Here is an 18,776-nt window from a genome sequence, read left to right as displayed (position 1 = left end):
ACAGTGTGTTAGACACTGGGTGTACAAAGATGGGGGAACCACTGATGAGTGACTTTCTCTTAGCAGAAAATCAAGCTGAGCAGGGTTTTTAAAAAACAATTATGCATAATCTATTAACATGCTTATTGTACATGTAACTTTAATTGGAATTGTGTTTTAAAAATCAAAATTCTGAGACCTACTATATAGTTCATCTTTTTTGTGCATGAAACAATATGTTTTTTTATAACGTCCTGCACATAACTGTTAGTAACATGTGTCTTTTTGTTGAAAACACTTTTTTCTTTGCTTCTAGAATGAGAGACTCAAAAAACTTTGTGCTGATCTGGAAGAGAAGCATGAGGCATCAGAGCTTCAAATAAAGCAGCAATCCATGAATTACCGACATCAACTACAACAGAAAGAGGTAAAGGTTATAACAGATTTCATATTTACTTCACTACAGTGTGTTTAGGATGGTTTCTAAGAGTTATAAATCAAGCTCTATTTAGATTTGTGAAAATATCAAAAAGGGTGTTGAAGTTAATAATTCCCAACTCAGTGTGATATCACTAATTTAACAAGGACTCTGTAAGCTTTTATATTTATATTACATAAACTAACCTTTGTGGAGTTTAATTTCTGTTTTCCAGAAGAATAACAGTCTTTGTATAAAATATCTTCAGGGCTATGTTGTTTATAATTTCTGATTTTATGAAACTTACTTCTCACCTATTTATGTAAATTGTTTTAAATCAGTGTGATTGCTAATAACATTTCTTTTTTTAAAGAAGATGATTTTAACTACAAATGTTAACATATGCTTATTTGTGTTTACTTGCTTTTCCATGGAAAAACAGAAGATTAGGTATTTTATAGTTGACTTAACCCTCTTCTCTTCAGTTTGATAGAAATGGTTATTTTGGAGGTAGCTTATCTTGCCTTTGCAGTGCCAATAGTATATAATTTAACCAATGTTACTATGAATCCTTAAAATATAGACTGTGTACCTAGGTTTTCTACCTATGTACCTAGGTCACTGAATTCTCTTAAGTTTTAGTACATAAGTGGAATTCAGTAAATGCTTCTATAGAATTGAGCCTTTTCTCGTGTAATTATTCAGATCATTGGGATGTTCTTCAGTTTGTTGATTAAATGTTCATTTCTACAATCACTTTATATTTGGGTTTTAAAAATTTAGATGCATTGATTTCTAAGATGAAAAAGTAAACCACATTAAAGATTAATATTTAAAGAACTTAAATTTCCAATCTGTTTGGAATTGATTTCATAAAATACAATAAAAACAACAATACAATACAGTAAAATACACTATTACTACAAGATAAAATGAGTGTAAAAAGCAAATTTATAAGTTCAAGTTAAAGTGAAAAGTCCATTTTTTTTTTTTTTTTAAGATTCAGCAGGGAAGGCAATGGCACCCCACTCCAATACTCTTGCCTAAGGAATCCCATGGACGGAGGAGCCTGGTGGGCTGCCATCCATGGGGTCACTAAGAGTCAGACACGACTGAGCGACTTCACTTTCACTTTTCACTTTCATGCATTGGAGAGGGAAATGGCAACCTACTCCAGTGTTCTTGCCTGGAGAATCCCAGGGACTGGGAAGCCTGGTGGGCTGCCATCTATGGGGTCGCACAGAGTGCAGGACACGACTGAAGTGACTTAGCAGCAGATATAAAATTGCTCTGTCAAACTGCTTTAAAAGTTTTTAAACCTTTTTCTTTTAGTTTTCTATACTTGTCATGGACTGGAGCAAACGTTCATTACACTGGTCCAGAGACATACTTTGAGCAGCACTGACTTATACTCCGGTAGAGCGGTAGCTCCCACCTACAGGTTTACAGCTGAATCATGAAAAATACATATTGTTAGATCTTCTTGGAGATTCTGATTTGGCGTACTGGGAAGGGACCTGGTACTGGTATTTTTCAAAAATCCCTTAGCTTATTCTGATACTTATATCCTAGTTGAGAAAACTATGGAAAATTTTGATATTTTATTTTTTACTTGGCTATTGGTATCAGAGGGCAAATGAAAAATTCAAGTTCAGGAGTACATCTTTTTAAGTAGAGTTACCTCTGCAGCTTGATGTAACTGTCTATTGTATGATGAGAACTTCCTTTGCATTATAGCTACATTTGGAAAGAACTGTTGACTTCATCACTTCTTATCAGAATCAAAGATGAGGTATACTTTGGATCTGCTGTTTTCTGAATCTGTTTGTTGCCTTCATTGTGATGTTCAGATTGCCCAAAGACACAGATTGCTTCATATCATTTATGGGAAAATAAGATTTGCACATTTCTATAAACCTCAACTAGAGAAGGGGCTTTGATACGAAAAAGTATCTGTTTGCTATGACCTCTGACATATTTGTATTTGGTTTTTCTTTGTCTAATTCCTTGACATTATACCTGTAGAAATACTGTTACTCATTGGCTGTCTCCTCAAGGTCAGATTTTCCTTAGTTGTGGCAGGATATCTTTTGGACTAGCTTGAGTATTTTACAGAAAGCTTTTTTTAGCTTTCTCTAGCTCACTCACTTTCATGTTTTGTGTAATCTCTCATTTGGAATGGTTATGGCATCATGCTAAGTCCTGTGTTTGTAACTTCTTTTGGATGTTGACTTAGTATTGCCAGTCTTCAGTTACAACTCCATTTGGCATATCACAAGTTTTATACAGTTCTCTTCCTGAGTAGAGTTAGATTTTCACTGGCCTCTCTTTGCCAAGGCCAAAACCAAGGCCTCTTTGAATACATGATTTCCTTCTGAGACTAATGGGCTAATTAATAATCTACAAGGCTTACTGTGAAGATCAGATTAATAAATCAAAGCTTGCTTTCAGCTGTGTTGTGTAGACCAGTCCAAGTTACCTGACTCACGGTTCAGTTCAGTTCAGTTCAGTCACTCAGTTGTGTCCGACTCTTTGCAACCCCGTGAATCGCAGCACACCAGGCCTCCCTGTCCATCACCAACTCCCAGAGTTTACTCAAACTCATGTCCATCGAGTTGGTGATACTATCCAGCCATGTCATCCTCTGTCATCCCCTTCTCTTCCTGCCCCCAATCCCTCCCAGCATCAGAGTCTTTTCCAGTGAGTCAACTCTTCGCATGAGGTGGCCAAAGTACTGGAGTTTTAGCTTTAGCATCATTCCTTCCAAAGAAATCCCAGGGCTGATCTCCTTTAGGATGGACTGGTTGGATCTCCTTGCAGTCCAAGGGACTCTCAAGAGTCTTCTCCAACACCACAGTTCAAAAGCATCAATTCTTTGGTGCTCAGCCTTCTTCACAGTCCAACTCTCACATCCATACATGACTCACGGTGCATTAGCCCAAATCCAGCCATTCACAGTCAGGTTCAAAAGATTCTTCCACCAGGTGTTCTAAGGAAACTCAACAGTGCATAGACTGCTGAAGCTTTTATTTTCTCATCTCTTGAGGCTTGATAATCACAAACAGAACCCGAAGAAACTGCCTATGCCAAACTACCTGATAATGTAGTATCTCCTAATGGTAAACTGATGTTTACCTGAGGATTTTGTTGCTTTAGTTGATGTATGAGTGGAATTCTTTTCCTTATACTAATCAAAACATTATCTCTGCTTTAACTGTGGTAATCAATCATGTTTGTTTTTGAAATAAAAGTGTTACATTGGGATGTTATAGACAACTTGGATTCAGTTGGTAGAGTACAATCATTGGTACTTTTTAAATATTATAACTTTTAACATGAATATATTAAAGGGTCAGTATGATGATTTCACAGTGCTTTCTCTAAAGTACGGATTATAAATATAGGTGGAAATCAGCCATCTTAAAGCAAGACAGATTGCGCTGCAGGATCAGCTGCTGAAGCTACAGTCTGCTGCGCAGCCAGTGGATTCAGGAGCTGGTGGAGGACCAGCAGCTACCGCGTCTTCGCCATTTGGGTATGGTTTAAGTCATCATGCTTCAGGTTTCCATGACGATGACATGGATTTTGGTGACATCATTTCATCACAACGAGAAATAAATAGATTGTCAAATGAAGTTTCAAGACTTGAGTCTGAAGTTGGCCATTGGAGGCATATTGCTCAGGTAGGTAGAATTTTCATGAGTTTCTGAAAACTGAGTAAAAATGTTCATGCTCTATATAGACGTTTTGGTATCAGAAAGAACCCTGGACTAGGAAATCAGAAAACCTGTATTCTAATTCTGATTCTGCCAGTGACTTTGTAAATTGGTTTAGTCAGGTCATCTTTCTCTGAGCCTCAGTTTCCTCTTCTGTACAATATTTGAAAGAAAATTTTTTTTTAATTTAAAGCAAGAGAACTTTTACGATAAAAGTTACAAGTCAGCCCTTAAAAGAGATAAAAACAAAGTTCCTGTGGTTGAACTTGCACTTTTCCCTGGAGTCCCTGAGACTTACCTGGTGGACCCCAGGCCTCCATGGCACCCCATTTGAAGCTGTTCGTGTAGATGGTGGTGTGAGGTTCTTGTTTGCATTGCTGTTGGTCGCTCAGTCGTGTCTGACTGAGGTCAGACTGTTTGGTTGCTTTGTTTGTGACCCAGTGGACTGTAGCCCACCAGGCTCCTCTGTCCACGGGATTGCCCAGGCAACAATATTGGAGTGGGTAGTCATTCCCTCCTCCAGAGGATCTTCCTGACCCAGGGATCAAACTTGGATCTCCTCCACTGCAGGCAGATTCTTTACCATTTCAGCCACCATTAGTTATATGTTAAATGAAAAAAATCTGATAATAGATTGGTATTACAAGACACAAACTATTTTGTGTTTTTTTCTCAAATATTAGAATAGATATTAAGTCCTTTCTATTTAGGACTGTAAACTTTCTTCCAAGAATCCCTTTTTTTCTTGTGTATCAGATTTTATGTATTATTGAGGTAGCCAGTGTATTCAAGACCTGAAATAAACTGAAATATTGCTTATACGGACTTTTATTTTATCATTGTGGAGAAAAATAAAGTATAAGAGATTATTTTCTATCTTTTTGTGAGTGTAATCTTGTTACGTAAAGAAGAAAGCCTCCCAATTAAAATGATCTCCTTGCTTCCCGAGTTGCTGGATGTTCCCAGTACCCAAGATAAACCTTAGAGAGGATGATCTGTTAGTCCATCTTATTCCTAAAAGATGATAGTTCCTCTTTTCTCAGGTTAAAGAATAACCTGAGAAATTTGGTGATACTGTAGCTCCACTGTTACTAACCAGAGATTCAAGGTTAGTATTTTGTAGGCTGTTTTAGGGTGATGGAAAATATAGTTAAATAAGTACTCAGGTGATACTGATGATCTGAGGAACACATTCTAAGAAACATTGCCAAGGTAAGAACTCCTGTGGAAAAGATGAATTTTGGGTATATTTACTTCAGCGTATCTTGAATGCCTTCTGTAAGACAGACCTGTACTGGGGTATTATGGTGAAAAAGGTATAATTGGGTCCATTTCAGGGGGCTTAATTTTCTAGAAAGGCATAATAAAAATTAATATTTATATCATACTTTAATTTTTATGTTTCCCTGTATACTAATCTAATACATTGTCTTTAATAACTATGTGAGGTATTTATTACCTTTGTTTTGCAGATAAGCAAAGTAAAGGTTTAAGTAATACACTCATTGTCACAGTGATTTAAATTGTGCTTTAAACACACATCTTTCAACTCCAAGCCCCGTATTCTTTTTAATGTATTGTGTTCCTTCTTTTAATCAGAGAGCAATTTTTGGTTCCTTAGCATGCTGTGGTGAATGTTAATAAAGATAAATGAGCAATACACAGCTTTGAATGAAAAGAAAATCATCCAAAAGCCAATAAATTAATATTAGCATTATTAGTAGTATTAATATTAGCATTAATATTGGGTAACATTCCATTTTAGAAATTACCTTTTAGGAAGCTGCTTGATTATCATCAAATTTAAATTTTGTTAAGCAAAGGAAAACATTCTGTGATATTTTCTTTCTTATTTTGTAAAGGTATTGTCTTCCTTAATTAGTTAACAGACTCTTGAGTAGTATCATTTATTTATTGTGTATTATTACTTACTGTCCAACTAGGTTCTTTAAAAGGTGCTTGGCAGTCTTTAATAAGAATTTGTCTGAGAAACGACCCCCATTCTTTCTTACTTATGTTTCTTTTTCTACTTTTACTGAAGTGTAGTTGGTTTACAGTATGTTAGTTTCAGGTGTACAACATAGTGATTCAGTATTTTTATGAATTATACTCCTTTTAAAATTACTATAAAATATTGGCTGTATTCCCTGTGTAAATGCCCCCTTTTTTTAAAAAAAGTATCTTTTATTAAAGTTAGTTTTTGACATTCTCTTTTATAAGAAAATCAGTACAGTTACTTTCTAATTCTGTTTTTCTGATCTAGACTTCTAAAGCACAAGGATCAGATAGCTCTGATCAAAGTGAAATCTGCAAACTGCAAAATATCATTAAGGTAAGGTGGATTGTTGAAACAATGGCTGTTATACATCTAAAATTTGCTTATTAAAAGTATAAGCCTAAATTAATAAAAGACTAATTTATAAAAGTACTTTATAGATTATGATAGTCTCTTTTTTTTTGCCATTTTTATATCTTCTCTATTCTTTATGACACTTTTAAGACTATAAAAATATCTCTTTCCAAAGTCATTTGGTTTTGCTGCTAAGTCGCTTCAGTCGTGTCCAACGCTATGCAACCCCCATAGACTGCAGCCCGCCAGGCTCCCCCGTCCCTGGGATTCTCAAAGCAAGAACACTGGAGTGGGTTGCCATTTCCTTCTCCAATGCATGAAAATGAAAAGTGAAAGTGAAGTTGGTCAGTTGTATCCGACTCTTAGTGACCCCATGGACTGCAGCTTACCAGGCTCCTCCGTCCATGGGATTTTCCAGGCAAGAGTACTGGAGTGGGGTGCCATTGCCTTCTCCGATTTGTTTTTGAACATTTATTTATTAGGTAGTTTATGTTTCGTAAGTCTATTTGCTATTGTGTATCTCGTAAAACTGTTTATTGAAACAGTTTCAGGGTTACTGAAATTTCAAGGATTAAGGTTAAAGAACACTGACAGAATATAATGTTAATGTTATTTACTGTAAATAGTTGTTTTCCCTTCATGGTGGAACTTTACTAGTTTGTATCAGTCATTTCCTTAAGCAATGAATTGTTTTTAATATGTAAATTATTGTCATGTATAGAATTTAATTTCTCTGTGGATGAGTTCCTCATTTAGACCTGAGTTTGAATCCTGGCTGTACTAGTTACCAGCTGTCCTGCTTTGGTCAAATTACTTAACCTTTACAAGCTTCTGATTTATCATCAGTAAAGTAGATATTATCATAATACCTCCCTTGAAGGATTGTTTTTGAAGCTTAAGTGTAAAGTTCCTTGTCAAGTACTGGCACATAAGTAAGTGCGAAAGACTAAAGAATAGCTTCACTTGTCTTCTCAGGAAATCGAGGTTAATTTACAGGTTAAGATTCTTGGCTACAAGCAAAAAAACCCTGTCTCTAGCTAAGTAAAGCATAAGAGAATTTATTGGAAGAAGTCAGGAATAGTCTCTCCATAGGATTGAAGGAAAAATGGACCATTTTAGTCTCAGGAAGGATAGAAATTGGACCAGCATGAGAAATGTAGGCAGTGGGACACAGTGGACAGGCTCTCCAGGGTGCGGCTATTATAATGCTTCTGGTCTCATCGGTTTCCTCCTTTGAAAGATGCATCTCAAGATTCAGGTTCCTAGGAGAGAGAAAGTGGTATCAACTAGGGTAGTGAGACATCTTGGTTGACAGTTTAGGGGTCCCATCAAGACTGAGAGAAGGAAAGGCTGAGCAAAAAAACAGCTGTAATAGGGCAACAACAGGGACAGATCGGCCAGAGGTGGACCCTGATCTTGGTGGACTGTGTCATTAGCAGGAGAAATTCATGGTCACAGATACTAATGAAAAAAAGATGTTGCTTGCTTTTTATTTCAGTTGTTTCTTCCTGGTGCTTCCTCATTAAAAGTAGAAAAACTTTTTAAGGCCCAAGAAAGGAAAGGGTGGAGTCTTTTAGAATTATGCAAATTTGAAGCCTGTGTTTAAACTTTTTTCAGCCTTAGCATGTTCAGAGAATTATTTTTAATAATGTGGACTTTTGAACAACAATGAAATAGCTTAAACTTATTTATTATAAATAAATGTGGTTAACTTTGTTCAAATTTTTTAAGGAACTTAAACAGACTCGAAGTCAGGAAATCGATAACCATCAACATGAAATGTCAGTATTACAGAACGCACATCAGCAGAAATTGACAGAAATAACTCGTCGGCATCGAGAAGAATTAAGTTACTATGAAGATCGGATTGAAGAACTGGAAAATCTGTTACAACAAGGTTATTAATTTTATTTTGATGTATTAAATGACAAACCTAGCTGATATAAACTTGGTCTAAGTTCTAAGGAATGAATAAATGACTAGTTCTTCTCATCTGCTGGAAATTTGCAGTGGTACCACTGTTGTTAAGATTCTGCAAAAATGAAAAAGTCCTTTTGCCTTTGTGGTAAACAGTTATAACAGAGATTTCTTTGCATTGTTTGGTGTGTTTTCACTTTTTTTCAGACTCCGATACAAAGGCTTTTAGTATTTGATTTCAAATAATATTTTTCCTGGGGCTTCCCTGGTAGCTCAGCTGGTAAAGAATCTGCCTGCAGTGTCGGAGACCCCAGTTTGATTCCTGGGTTGGTAAGTTCCCCTGGAGAAGGGATAGGCTACCTACTCCAGTATTCTTGGGCTTCCCTGGTGGCTCAGCTGGTAAAGAATCTGCCTGCAATGCCAGAGACCTGGGTTCGATCCCTGGGTTGGGAAGATCTCCCGGAGCAGGTCATGGCAGCCTGCTCCAGTGTTCTTACCTGAGAATCCCCATGGACAGAGGAGCCTGAAGTCCATGGAGTTTCAAAGAGTTGGATACTACTGAGCTACTAAGCACAGCACAGCCCAATATCTTTCCTCTATTTAAAAATGCTTTATTTACTATAGTAATTTAACTTTTTTTTTAAAGGACTCTATTTTTTTTAGAGCAGTTTTAAATTTATAACAAAATTGAGGAGGTACAGAGATCTTGGTTATACCCCATCCTTCCACACGCATGGCCTCCCCCACTGTCTACGTTACTCATCAGAATATTACATTTTTTACCAAGACACATCATAGTCACCCACAGTCCATATTTATCTTAGGATTTACATTTGGTGGTATACATTCTATGGATTTGGACAAATGTATATCATTGTATCATACAGATTATTTTCACTGCTCTAAAAATCCTCTGTGCCCTGCCTGTTCATTCCCCTATCCCAGCCTTGCAGCTATTCTTATTATTTTCTTCATTGTTTCCCTTTTCCAGAATTGTCACAAAGTTGGAACCGTATAATAGGTAGCCTTTTCAGATGGACTTCTTTCACTTAGGAATGTATGTTTAAACTTCTGTGTTTTTTAAAATAATTTTTTATTGAGGCATAGTTGATGTACTGTATTGTAAATTTCAGGTGTACGCTCCTTCATGTTTTTCTGGCTTGATAGTTCATTTCTTTTTAGCACTGAATAATATTCTGTTGGTTGGCTATGCCACAGATTTTAATCATCCACCTACTGAACAACTGAATCGACTTAGCTTGCATGCATGAACGGTATCTTGGTGGTTTTCAAGTCTTGGCAGTCATGAGTAAAGCTGCTATAAACATTGCAGTTCAGGTTTTTGTGTGAATGTAAGTTTTCAACCTCTTTGGGTGAATATGAAGGAGTATGATGGCTGGATCATATGATAAGAATATTGTATTTCTTAGTTTTATAAGAAATCATTAAGCTCTTCTGGACTGGCTATTTTGCATTTGCACACAAGCCATAAATGAGAGTCCCTGTGGCTTAAGAGCATATGCTGGTGTTATTGTTCTGATTTTGGCCATTCTAATAGGAGTAGTATTACCTCACTGTTATTTTAACTTTTCTTTTTAAGATTTTCAAGTTCTGAAGTCTGTTGAATCTTAAGTTGTATATAGCAGGCTATTTGTCTCTTGGTACTTGGCATTTGATATGTCCCTGATTTTATGTTTATGTCCTAGGTGGCCCAGGAATTGCGGTAACTGATCACTCTAAAACCCAAGAGATGCAAAAATCTATTCAAGTTCTACAGGCTGAAAAAGTAGAGTCTACAAAAAAAATTGAAGAACTTGAGAATAAAATAAAAGACATAAGTAGAAAACTATCTTCTGCAGAAAATGACAGAGATGTTTTGAGGAGGGAACAAGAAAGACTAAATGTGGAAAACAGACAAATACTTGAAGAATGTGAAAGTTTGAAACTGGAATGTAGTAAATTACAGCCTTATTCTGAGAAGCAGAGTGACACGATGACAGAAAAGGAAAGAATTCCACAGAGTTTATCAGTAGAAGAAGTGTTCAGACTGCAGCAAGCACTGTCTGGTATAAAATGTTTGCAACTTACTTCTCATTGGCGTTTCATTTCATACTAGTTGTTTTTATAGGCAAACACGTGAATGAGCAAACACTTTATGGAAATTAAGTGTTAATGGAAATAATTGTGTGGAATTTGAATAGAGTTGTTTGCTTTGGATTCAGTACTGTAATTAATAGATCACAAATAGGATATTTCTACCTAAAAGGGTTAAGAATTAGGTAGGTGTCTTGCCTTCCTCATCTTTTAAGTTTTTGTGTGGAACTCACTGACTTAGGGGGCTTCCTAGGTGGTGATACAGTGATAAAGAATCTGCCTGCCACTGCGGGAGATGCTAGAAGTGCAGGTTCGATCCTTGGGTTGGGATGTTTCCCTGGAGTAGTAAATGGCAACCCACTCCAGTATTCTTTTCTGGAAAATTCCATGCAGAGGAGCCTGGTGGGCTACTGTCCTTGGGATCACAAAGAGTTGGACAGGACTGAGCGCACACACACTATTGATGTTGGAGCCCATGTAGATTTCTGAGAAATGTTTATATAGACATTTATTGGGAGGAGGTTACTAAACACTTCGTATAACTCATCAGGGCCCAGACCCTCCATTTACAGAATGCAGCCTACCTTCTTCAAAAGTCTGTATTACCTTTCAAAATGATTTGTGTCTAAGCAGACCTTAGAATGCTAGGAGCCATAGGTCTCGCACCACTTACTATGCTCATGATTATACTTAGTTACATACCGTTGTTCTGATTTCCCTGGTGCACAGATGGTAAAGAATCTGCCTGGAATGCAGGAGACTCAGGCTCGATCCCTGGATCAGGAAGACTACCCGGAGAAAGGAATGGCAACCCACTCCGGTATTCTTGCCTGGAGAATTCCATGGACAGAGGAGCGGACAGGCTACAGTCCATGGGGTTTCAAAGAGTTGGACGTGACTGAGTGACTAACACACACACACACACACACACACCTGCAATGTTCACACACACACACACACACACCTGCAATGTTCTAGGATACAGAAAGTAAATATGAATGAAATAGGCCGAACACTTGTATTTGTTTATGCCAGAAAACATAATGGGAGGTCTTCCACTGAAAAGATGCGTTTTGGTTTTCACTCTCCTCCACAATATGAGCTGTCAGTTTATAAACTCATTCGTTCCAGCTCTGGTGGTTTCTAGCCCTTGTTTGCTTGCAACCCTCCCTCCCACCTCCCACCCACCGTGCCCCTTCTGTATTCCTTATTTAGTTGTTTATCATGAGCTCCTGACCTGAAGTAAATGCAAGGTTACGCTTAAAGTGGAGTGGCCCTCCTCCCGTCTTCCTTTCCCTACTTTGATAGGTAGCAGTTACCATTCTCCCAAAAGAGAAGACTTGATGTCACCGTGCAAGCCCTGAAGGGTCTATTGACTTGACTTCTCTGCTCAGTGCTCTTTCAGGGTTGTGTCCCAGAGGAGCTCCAGGCTTTCTCCTAGGTGCCTCAGTCTCGGGAAGCCGTGGAGGCAAAGGGAAGGCTGTGCGGTGGGATTCTGGACTTCTTTTGCCTTTGACGTCAAAGTAGCTCTGTTCTTCTCAAAATAAATTTATTTTTTAATATATTGGGTGATGTATATGACTTTTTTTGCTTTAAAAACGTACTGCTCTAGTCTTTCCCCTTTTTTCCATTTCCCCTGTCAGTGAATGACTTCAGCAAATCACAGTTTCTTTTTGCCTTTTTAACTATAGCAGTCTCTGGTGCTCAGTCGCTTAGTCACATCCCATTCTTTGTGACCCCATGGACTGTAGCCCACCAGACTCCCCTGTCCGTGGAATTTTTCAGGCAAGAATAATGGAGCAGGTTGCCATTTCCTGCTCCAGGGGATCTTCCCATCCAGGGATTGAACCCGCATCTCCTGTGTCTACTGCATTGGCAGGTGGGGTCTTTATGACTGCACCGCCTGGGAAGCAGTCTCGGTAGAGCAGGATAGCATAGTGGTCAAGAACATGACTAGGTTGGAATCCAGCTCCATCACTAACTGACCTTGGGCAAGTTAATTTACATCCCAATACTTTGGTTTTTTCATCTATATGGTTGGGATAATCCGATTGCGTTCATGGTGGTGGTAGTAGGATTTTATGAGTTGGTGAAAAGTTCTCTCTAGAGCAGTGTCTAGCCCATAATAAGCATTATAAACATGTTATCTGTTATTCTGTGGTCTCCATGATCCTTCTTCAGTCAACATGCTTTCTGCTCCCAGAATGATTTTTGAGAAATGTAAAGTAGGTCACTCCCCTGATTTGGTTATTTTGTGGCTCCCTGTGAACTTGAGTGCACAGTCTAAAGGTCTTAGTTGAGCACGCGATGTCTTTCGTGATCTGGTCTGTCTGCCTCTGCAGTGTCAGCTGTTTCCATTCTAGCATTCTAAAGCTCAGCTGTGTTGAGCTCTGTGTGTTGCTCCTAAGCCAGCAGTCTTAGGTTTGAACTCTGTTGCCTTTGCCTCTTGCTTTTTCTGTGTGGAGTGTCTCCATTTCTTTTCAATAACTCTTTGTTGTGGTTCAGCCCCTCAGTCATGTCCTACTCTTTGTGGCACCCAGTACTGCAGCACGCCAGGCTTCCCTGTCTTTCGCTATCTCCCAGCGTTTGCACAAACTCATGTCCATTGAGTCGGTGATGCCATCCAACCATCTCATCCTCTGTTTCCCTCTTCTCCTCCTGCCTTCAGTCTTTCCCAGCATCAAGGGTCTTAGCCAGTGAGTCAGTTCTTTGCATCAGGTGGCCAAAGTATTGGAGCTTCAGCTTTAGCATCAGTCCTTCCAATGAATAATCAGGACTGATTTCCTTTAGGACTGACTGGTTGGATCTCCTTGCAGTCCAAGGAACTCTCAAGAGTCTTCTCCAGCACCGCATTTCAAAAGCATCAATTTTTCGGTGCTCAGCCTTCCTTATGGGCCAACTCTCACATCCATACATGACTTGAAAAAACCATAGCTTTTACTATACAGACCTTTGTCAGCAAAGTGATGTCTCTACTTTTTAATATGCTGTCTAGGTTTGTCACAACTTTTCTTCCAAAAAGGAAGGGTCTTTTAATATTCTGGCTGCAGTTACTGTTCACAGTGATTTTGGAGCCCAGGAAAATTCTAATCTTAGTTCTTATATTCCTGCTGCACGGGCTAATCAATTCATTGTGAATGTAGTTGTTAATGTTTTCAATCAAGGTAGTAACTTATGATTTATCCAGAATACAATTATAATTCTTTCTTATACTATTCTGTAGAATTGTCTTTTAACATAATTTCTGACTGGCATTTATTTTATGACTTCTTTGGTACAGTCAAAACAAAAATACAAAATAACAAAACTACATTTCACTGTTGGGCTTGGTCATTATGCTTAAAAATAACATTTTAATTGGATTTCATTTGGAGTTTAATATAGGATATAATTATTAAGTTATTTCCAAGAATTTTAATGTCAGATTCATTGTTTTTTACAGATGCTGAAAATGAAATAAAGAGACTGAGTAATTTAAACCAGGTAAACTCATTTTTAAGAGAGAAAGCTTTTGTCTCTGGTTTACCAAGAGAAAGTATTTTGATTACAGTTACTTATTTTGTATTTTTTACAAATTCATGTGAACTTATCTTTGGAACTTTCATGTTGTAATTTTATGTTTGCTGATTAGTAATAGAAACTTTTTACATCATAAATTGACATTACTTTAAAAGTTACATAATTGAAAAATACAAGTATATCTCTAGAAGATTAATTTGACAGATGTTATGTATGTATAGATTTTGATTTCCCCTAAAGAATTCAAGGAGAATTCAAAAAAATTATTTTTAATGATTGCAAGTTATTTTGTACATGTATTGACATATTTTTTCAAATGTAATAAATCCTCTTTAAAAATGTCTATAAAATGATTGGATTTAGATGGCCCCATGTATGCTTATGATTTTTATATATTGCCAAAGAGTAGAAATGCACAATTGTATCACTTGCCTGCTTTTTTGTACACTTGACATTTCTTATTTGAAAACATACTGTTTTAACGTTTTTCTAGGATAATAATCTTGCTGAAGACAATCTGAAACTTAAAATGCATGTCCAGGTTTTAGAAAAAGAGAATTCATTACTAAATAAAGAAAAGGTGGGTACAATAAAAATGGGGGCAGAATTAAAATTGTAGGTCATAACCAAGGTCCAGTTTTTAATCAGAATGGCGTATTCAGTTCTCAGGAGTCCTGAGGATAAAGCTGATCTCATTGATGCTTGTCAAACCAAGATGAAATACTTGGGCAAGGTTCAGAATATGAGAGGCTTTTCAGAATTTACGTTTAGAGATCAGCCAGTAGGCAGATGCAGTAGGCAGAGAAGATAGGTAAAGGCTCTGTATTGGTTTTACATCAGTCTTGACAACAGCAGTATACACAGGTGGGTTTAGAGTCTAGAGTGACATACTATATTGTCTGTATACTACTTGTATGTCCCAGAATGTGTCTGTTGTGGTAGACAGTAATTTCTTCATGGTGAGGGGCAAAGGGAGACATTCTCACTGGTAGAAATAAGTATACTGGTGGCAAGGATGGAATAAGATTCTGTAATGCAGTGTTGGGAATGGGGAAAGGTAACATTTTAATGCTTGTACCACTTGGGTGGTAAGTCTTTGGTTAAGGTAGCTTCTTAAATACAGAACAGTCAGGCCGGTGTCTCAGCTGGATTTAAAATGTTAATTCTTAAAATAGTAACACTTATTTTCTATGTATTCAGCATAATACACCCTAAAAAACTGCAGACAGTAAAACTTGAGTATTCTTCACATTTCTGTTGACTGGCCTCTTCCTCTGAGCTGTTCTTTTTCTATCAGTTCCTTGTATTTCCCTCCAGACTGTGTCTTTGCATATATGGTTTATATATATAAATATGGATGGGCCTCCCAGGTGGTGCTGGTGGTAAAGAATCCACCTGCCAGAGCAGGAGATTCAAGAGATTAGAATTTGATCCCTGAGTCAGGAAGCTCCCCTGGAGAAATGGCACCACACTCCAGTATTCTTGCTTGGAAAATTCCGTGGACAGAGGAGCTTGGTGAACTACAGTCCATGCAGTTGCAAACAGACACAGCTGAAGACACACATCGTTTTTTTAAAGCCCAAAGATTAGCATATTATATGCTGTTCGCACATACCTTAATATTATATTTTCACTATCCTTGCACATTTAGTATAATATATAGATAGTGTTTTTCAAAAGGACACTGTTGCCATTCAGGTGGGAGAATTAGTTGTGTGCACTGTCCTCTGAATCGTAGCTTCCTTGCCCCCACTTTTCTACCCACTAAATGCCTGTAGTGTCTTCCAGTCATTTTAAATCATTGTATATGTTTCCTCTGTTCTGCTCTTCTTCCACTGCATTCTACTCATTCAGTTATTCCTTTCTATAACTGCTGGCCTAGGTGTATCTTGTAGTTTTCAAATCTCTTACATGTATTTGACAGGGCCTGTAACCTTCTTGTGTTAATTTTGGGTTCTATAACTATTCCTGATAGCTGTTTCTCCTTTCTTTTAATGCAACATAATCCATTGCAAGTTTTGATTGAATTGTGTCTGCTATGGGTCAAGGCTGTATATTGTCACACTGCTTATTTAACCTATATGCACAGTACATCATGCCAAATGCCAGGCTGGATGAAGCACAAGCTGGAATCAAGGTTGCCAGGAGAAATATCAATGACCTCAGATATGCGGGTGGTACCACACTTAGGACAGAAAGCAAAGAGGAACTAAGGAGCCTCTTCATGCAGGTGAAAGAGAAGAGTGAAAAAGCTGCCTTAAAACTCAATATTCAAAAACTAAGATTGTGGCATCCGGTCACTTCGTGGCAAATAGATGTGGAAACAATAACAGACTTTCTTTTCTTGGACTCCAAAATCACTACAGATGGTGACTGCAGTCATGAAATGAAAAGATGCTTGCTCCTTTGAAGAAAAGCTGTGACAAACCTAGACAGCATATTAAAAAGCAGAGATTATTACTTTCCCAACACAAGCCCATCTAGTCAGAGCTCTGGGTTTTCCATTAGTCATGTATGGATGTGAGAGTTGGACCATAAAGAAGGCTGAGCACCAAAGAACTGATGTTTTTGAACTGTGGTGTTGGAAAAAACTGTTGAGAGTCCCTTGGACTGCAAGGAGATCAAACCAGTCCATCCTAAAGGAAATCAACCCTGAATGTTCATTGGAAGGACTGAAGCTCCAGCTCCAGGACTTTGGCCACCTGATACAAAGAGCTGACACATTGGAAAAGACCCAGATGCTGTGAAAGATTGAAGGCAGGAGAAGGGGACTACAGGACAAGATGGATGGCATCACCGACTCAATGGACATGAGTTGGAGCAAGCTCTGGAAGAAGATGAAAGATAGAGAAGCCTGAAGTGCTGCAGTCCATGGAGTGGCAAAGAGAGACGTCTGAGCGACTGAGCAACAACTACAGTGGGCCTGCTCACCGGTTAAGAATGCCAAAACGCCTGCAAAGTCATGTATGTTTTTAAGATGCACATGACAAAACGTTTTATGGTTCTCATCTTGGAATTTTTTTTTTCCTTGGCTACACTGCGTGGCGTATATGATCTTAGTTCCCCAACCAAGGATCAAACCCATGCCCTCTTCCATGGGTGTGCTGAGTCTTAACCACTGGACTGCTAGGGAAGTTCTTTTCGTGGTTCTTCTAATTGAACAGATAACTTTAGAAAGGCATAAGAATGCTGTTTCCATCTTTCAGTTGTAGTTCAGGAGAAACTTTTTGAATTAGAGGAGAATGAAATTGTAAGGCAAATGTTCTAATATAGTTTTCATTGATCTCTTTTGTAAGATATATATTAAACTATAGGAATTTGAGATCCTTATTTACTTTAAAAAGGATTCCATGGAAGTTTGCTTTTAGAAATCTCTGTCAGGGCTTCTCTGGTGGCTTAGTGGTAAAGAATCTGCCTGCCAATGCAAGAGACATGGGTTCGATCCCTGATAAAGGAATATCCCACATGCCTCAGAGCAGCTGAGGCCAGGCACCACTATTAAGCTTGTGCTCTAGAGCCTGGGAGCTGCAGCTACTGAAGCCCCTGTGCCCAAGAACCCTTCCTGCCCAACAAGAGAAGCCACCACAATGAGAATCCTCCACCTGCACTGCAGAGTTGCCCCCACTTGGCATAACTAAAGAAGAGCCTGGGCAGCAACGAATACCACTACAGCCAAAAATAAAATTATGAAAAAAGAATTTCTGTCCATGAAAGATGTCTTTACAATGATAGAGAGCTTGTCACTAACATCATATTCAGTGATTGAAATAATGTTGAAGCGTAGGGAACTGTCCCATGTTGGGGATTTTTGAGGAGAAGCATTAAATACAAATAGGACAGAACATAAAATATACTTTAAAAAATCACACACAGGTTTATCTTTAGGAGTGTTAGGCTTGAGAGAGGGAACCTAGTCTGTGCTTAGGTGAGATGGTAAAGGAAGGAAAAGAGGGTTCTTTCTTGGGTCAAGAAAAGGTTTTATGTTCTGACAGAAACCAAGAATAAGGGAAACTACTTTTATGAGGGAAAAGAAACCTTTTATTTTCTAATTAGAGAGGACAAACTTTAGTGATTGAGTTTGATATTTCCCATTTTTGTCTGTGGCTGTTGGTGGCAATGTTAGGGAGTGGAATTGAAGAGAGCTGGAAGGCTTGGGACATTTTGAAAAGTATGTGTGTTGTGGGAAGAAAGGAGACAGAAGGGAAGTAGCTGTGGAGTGGGATTGGCAATCCTCTCAAAAAGGAAGAGTTTTGTGTAAAGGAGTTGGAGCTAGAGGACAAACTTACAGTTATTGTATCTTGTCTGGGATTATAGAAATGGTTTGGTTGAAGCTGCAAATAAAATATAAATGAATGAAGGCTGTGGCTTGTTGAATTTCATGTATTACTACTGAGATACTATTCAGTAATGTTTCTAACAGAACATCTAAAAATAGATTCCCAAGCTTATATATGTATATTTTTAATCTTTTGGTGTCTGTTTTTCCATTTGACAGTATGTGGTGTTTTTTCTTCTTTTATCATTTAAGGAAGAACTTCACATGTCACTTTCAAAACTGAACAGTGAGTATGAAGTAGTTAAAAGTACAGCTGCAAGGGACGTGGATTTGGATTCAGAATTATGTAATTTAAGACAAAATTTGGAGGCAAAGGAACAAGAACTCAATCAGAGCATTAATGAAAAGGAAATACTAATAGCTGAGTTAGAAGAATTGGATAAACAGAACCAAGAGGCTACAAAGGTAACTATATTAAATATATTTTATATTATATTATATTTTATA

General features: G+C 37.9%; 1 protein-coding gene across 2 annotated transcripts in view; it reads left to right on the top strand.

Moving 5' to 3' along the window:
* The window catches only part of TRIP11 (thyroid hormone receptor interactor 11), a 68,627-nt gene that overhangs the window by 10,618 nt on the left and 39,233 nt on the right, over positions 1-18,776 (top strand). For both annotated transcript variants that reach the window (XM_005695321.3, XM_005695322.3), the window contains exons 3-10: positions 296-406; positions 3,802-4,080; positions 6,377-6,445; positions 8,195-8,360; positions 10,087-10,446; positions 13,917-13,957; positions 14,487-14,573; positions 18,522-18,734. In XM_005695321.3, coding sequence (XP_005695378.2) covers positions 296-406; positions 3,802-4,080; positions 6,377-6,445; positions 8,195-8,360; positions 10,087-10,446; positions 13,917-13,957; positions 14,487-14,573; positions 18,522-18,734 — 1,326 coding nt within the window. The remainder of the gene's footprint in view (positions 1-295; positions 407-3,801; positions 4,081-6,376; positions 6,446-8,194; positions 8,361-10,086; positions 10,447-13,916; positions 13,958-14,486; positions 14,574-18,521; positions 18,735-18,776) is intronic.

This window comes from Capra hircus, chromosome 21, assembly GCF_001704415.2.
Source record: "Capra hircus breed San Clemente chromosome 21, ASM170441v1, whole genome shotgun sequence".
Classification (NCBI taxonomy): domain Eukaryota; kingdom Metazoa; phylum Chordata; class Mammalia; order Artiodactyla; family Bovidae; genus Capra; species Capra hircus.
This window is presented reverse-complemented; position numbering and strand designations above follow the sequence as displayed.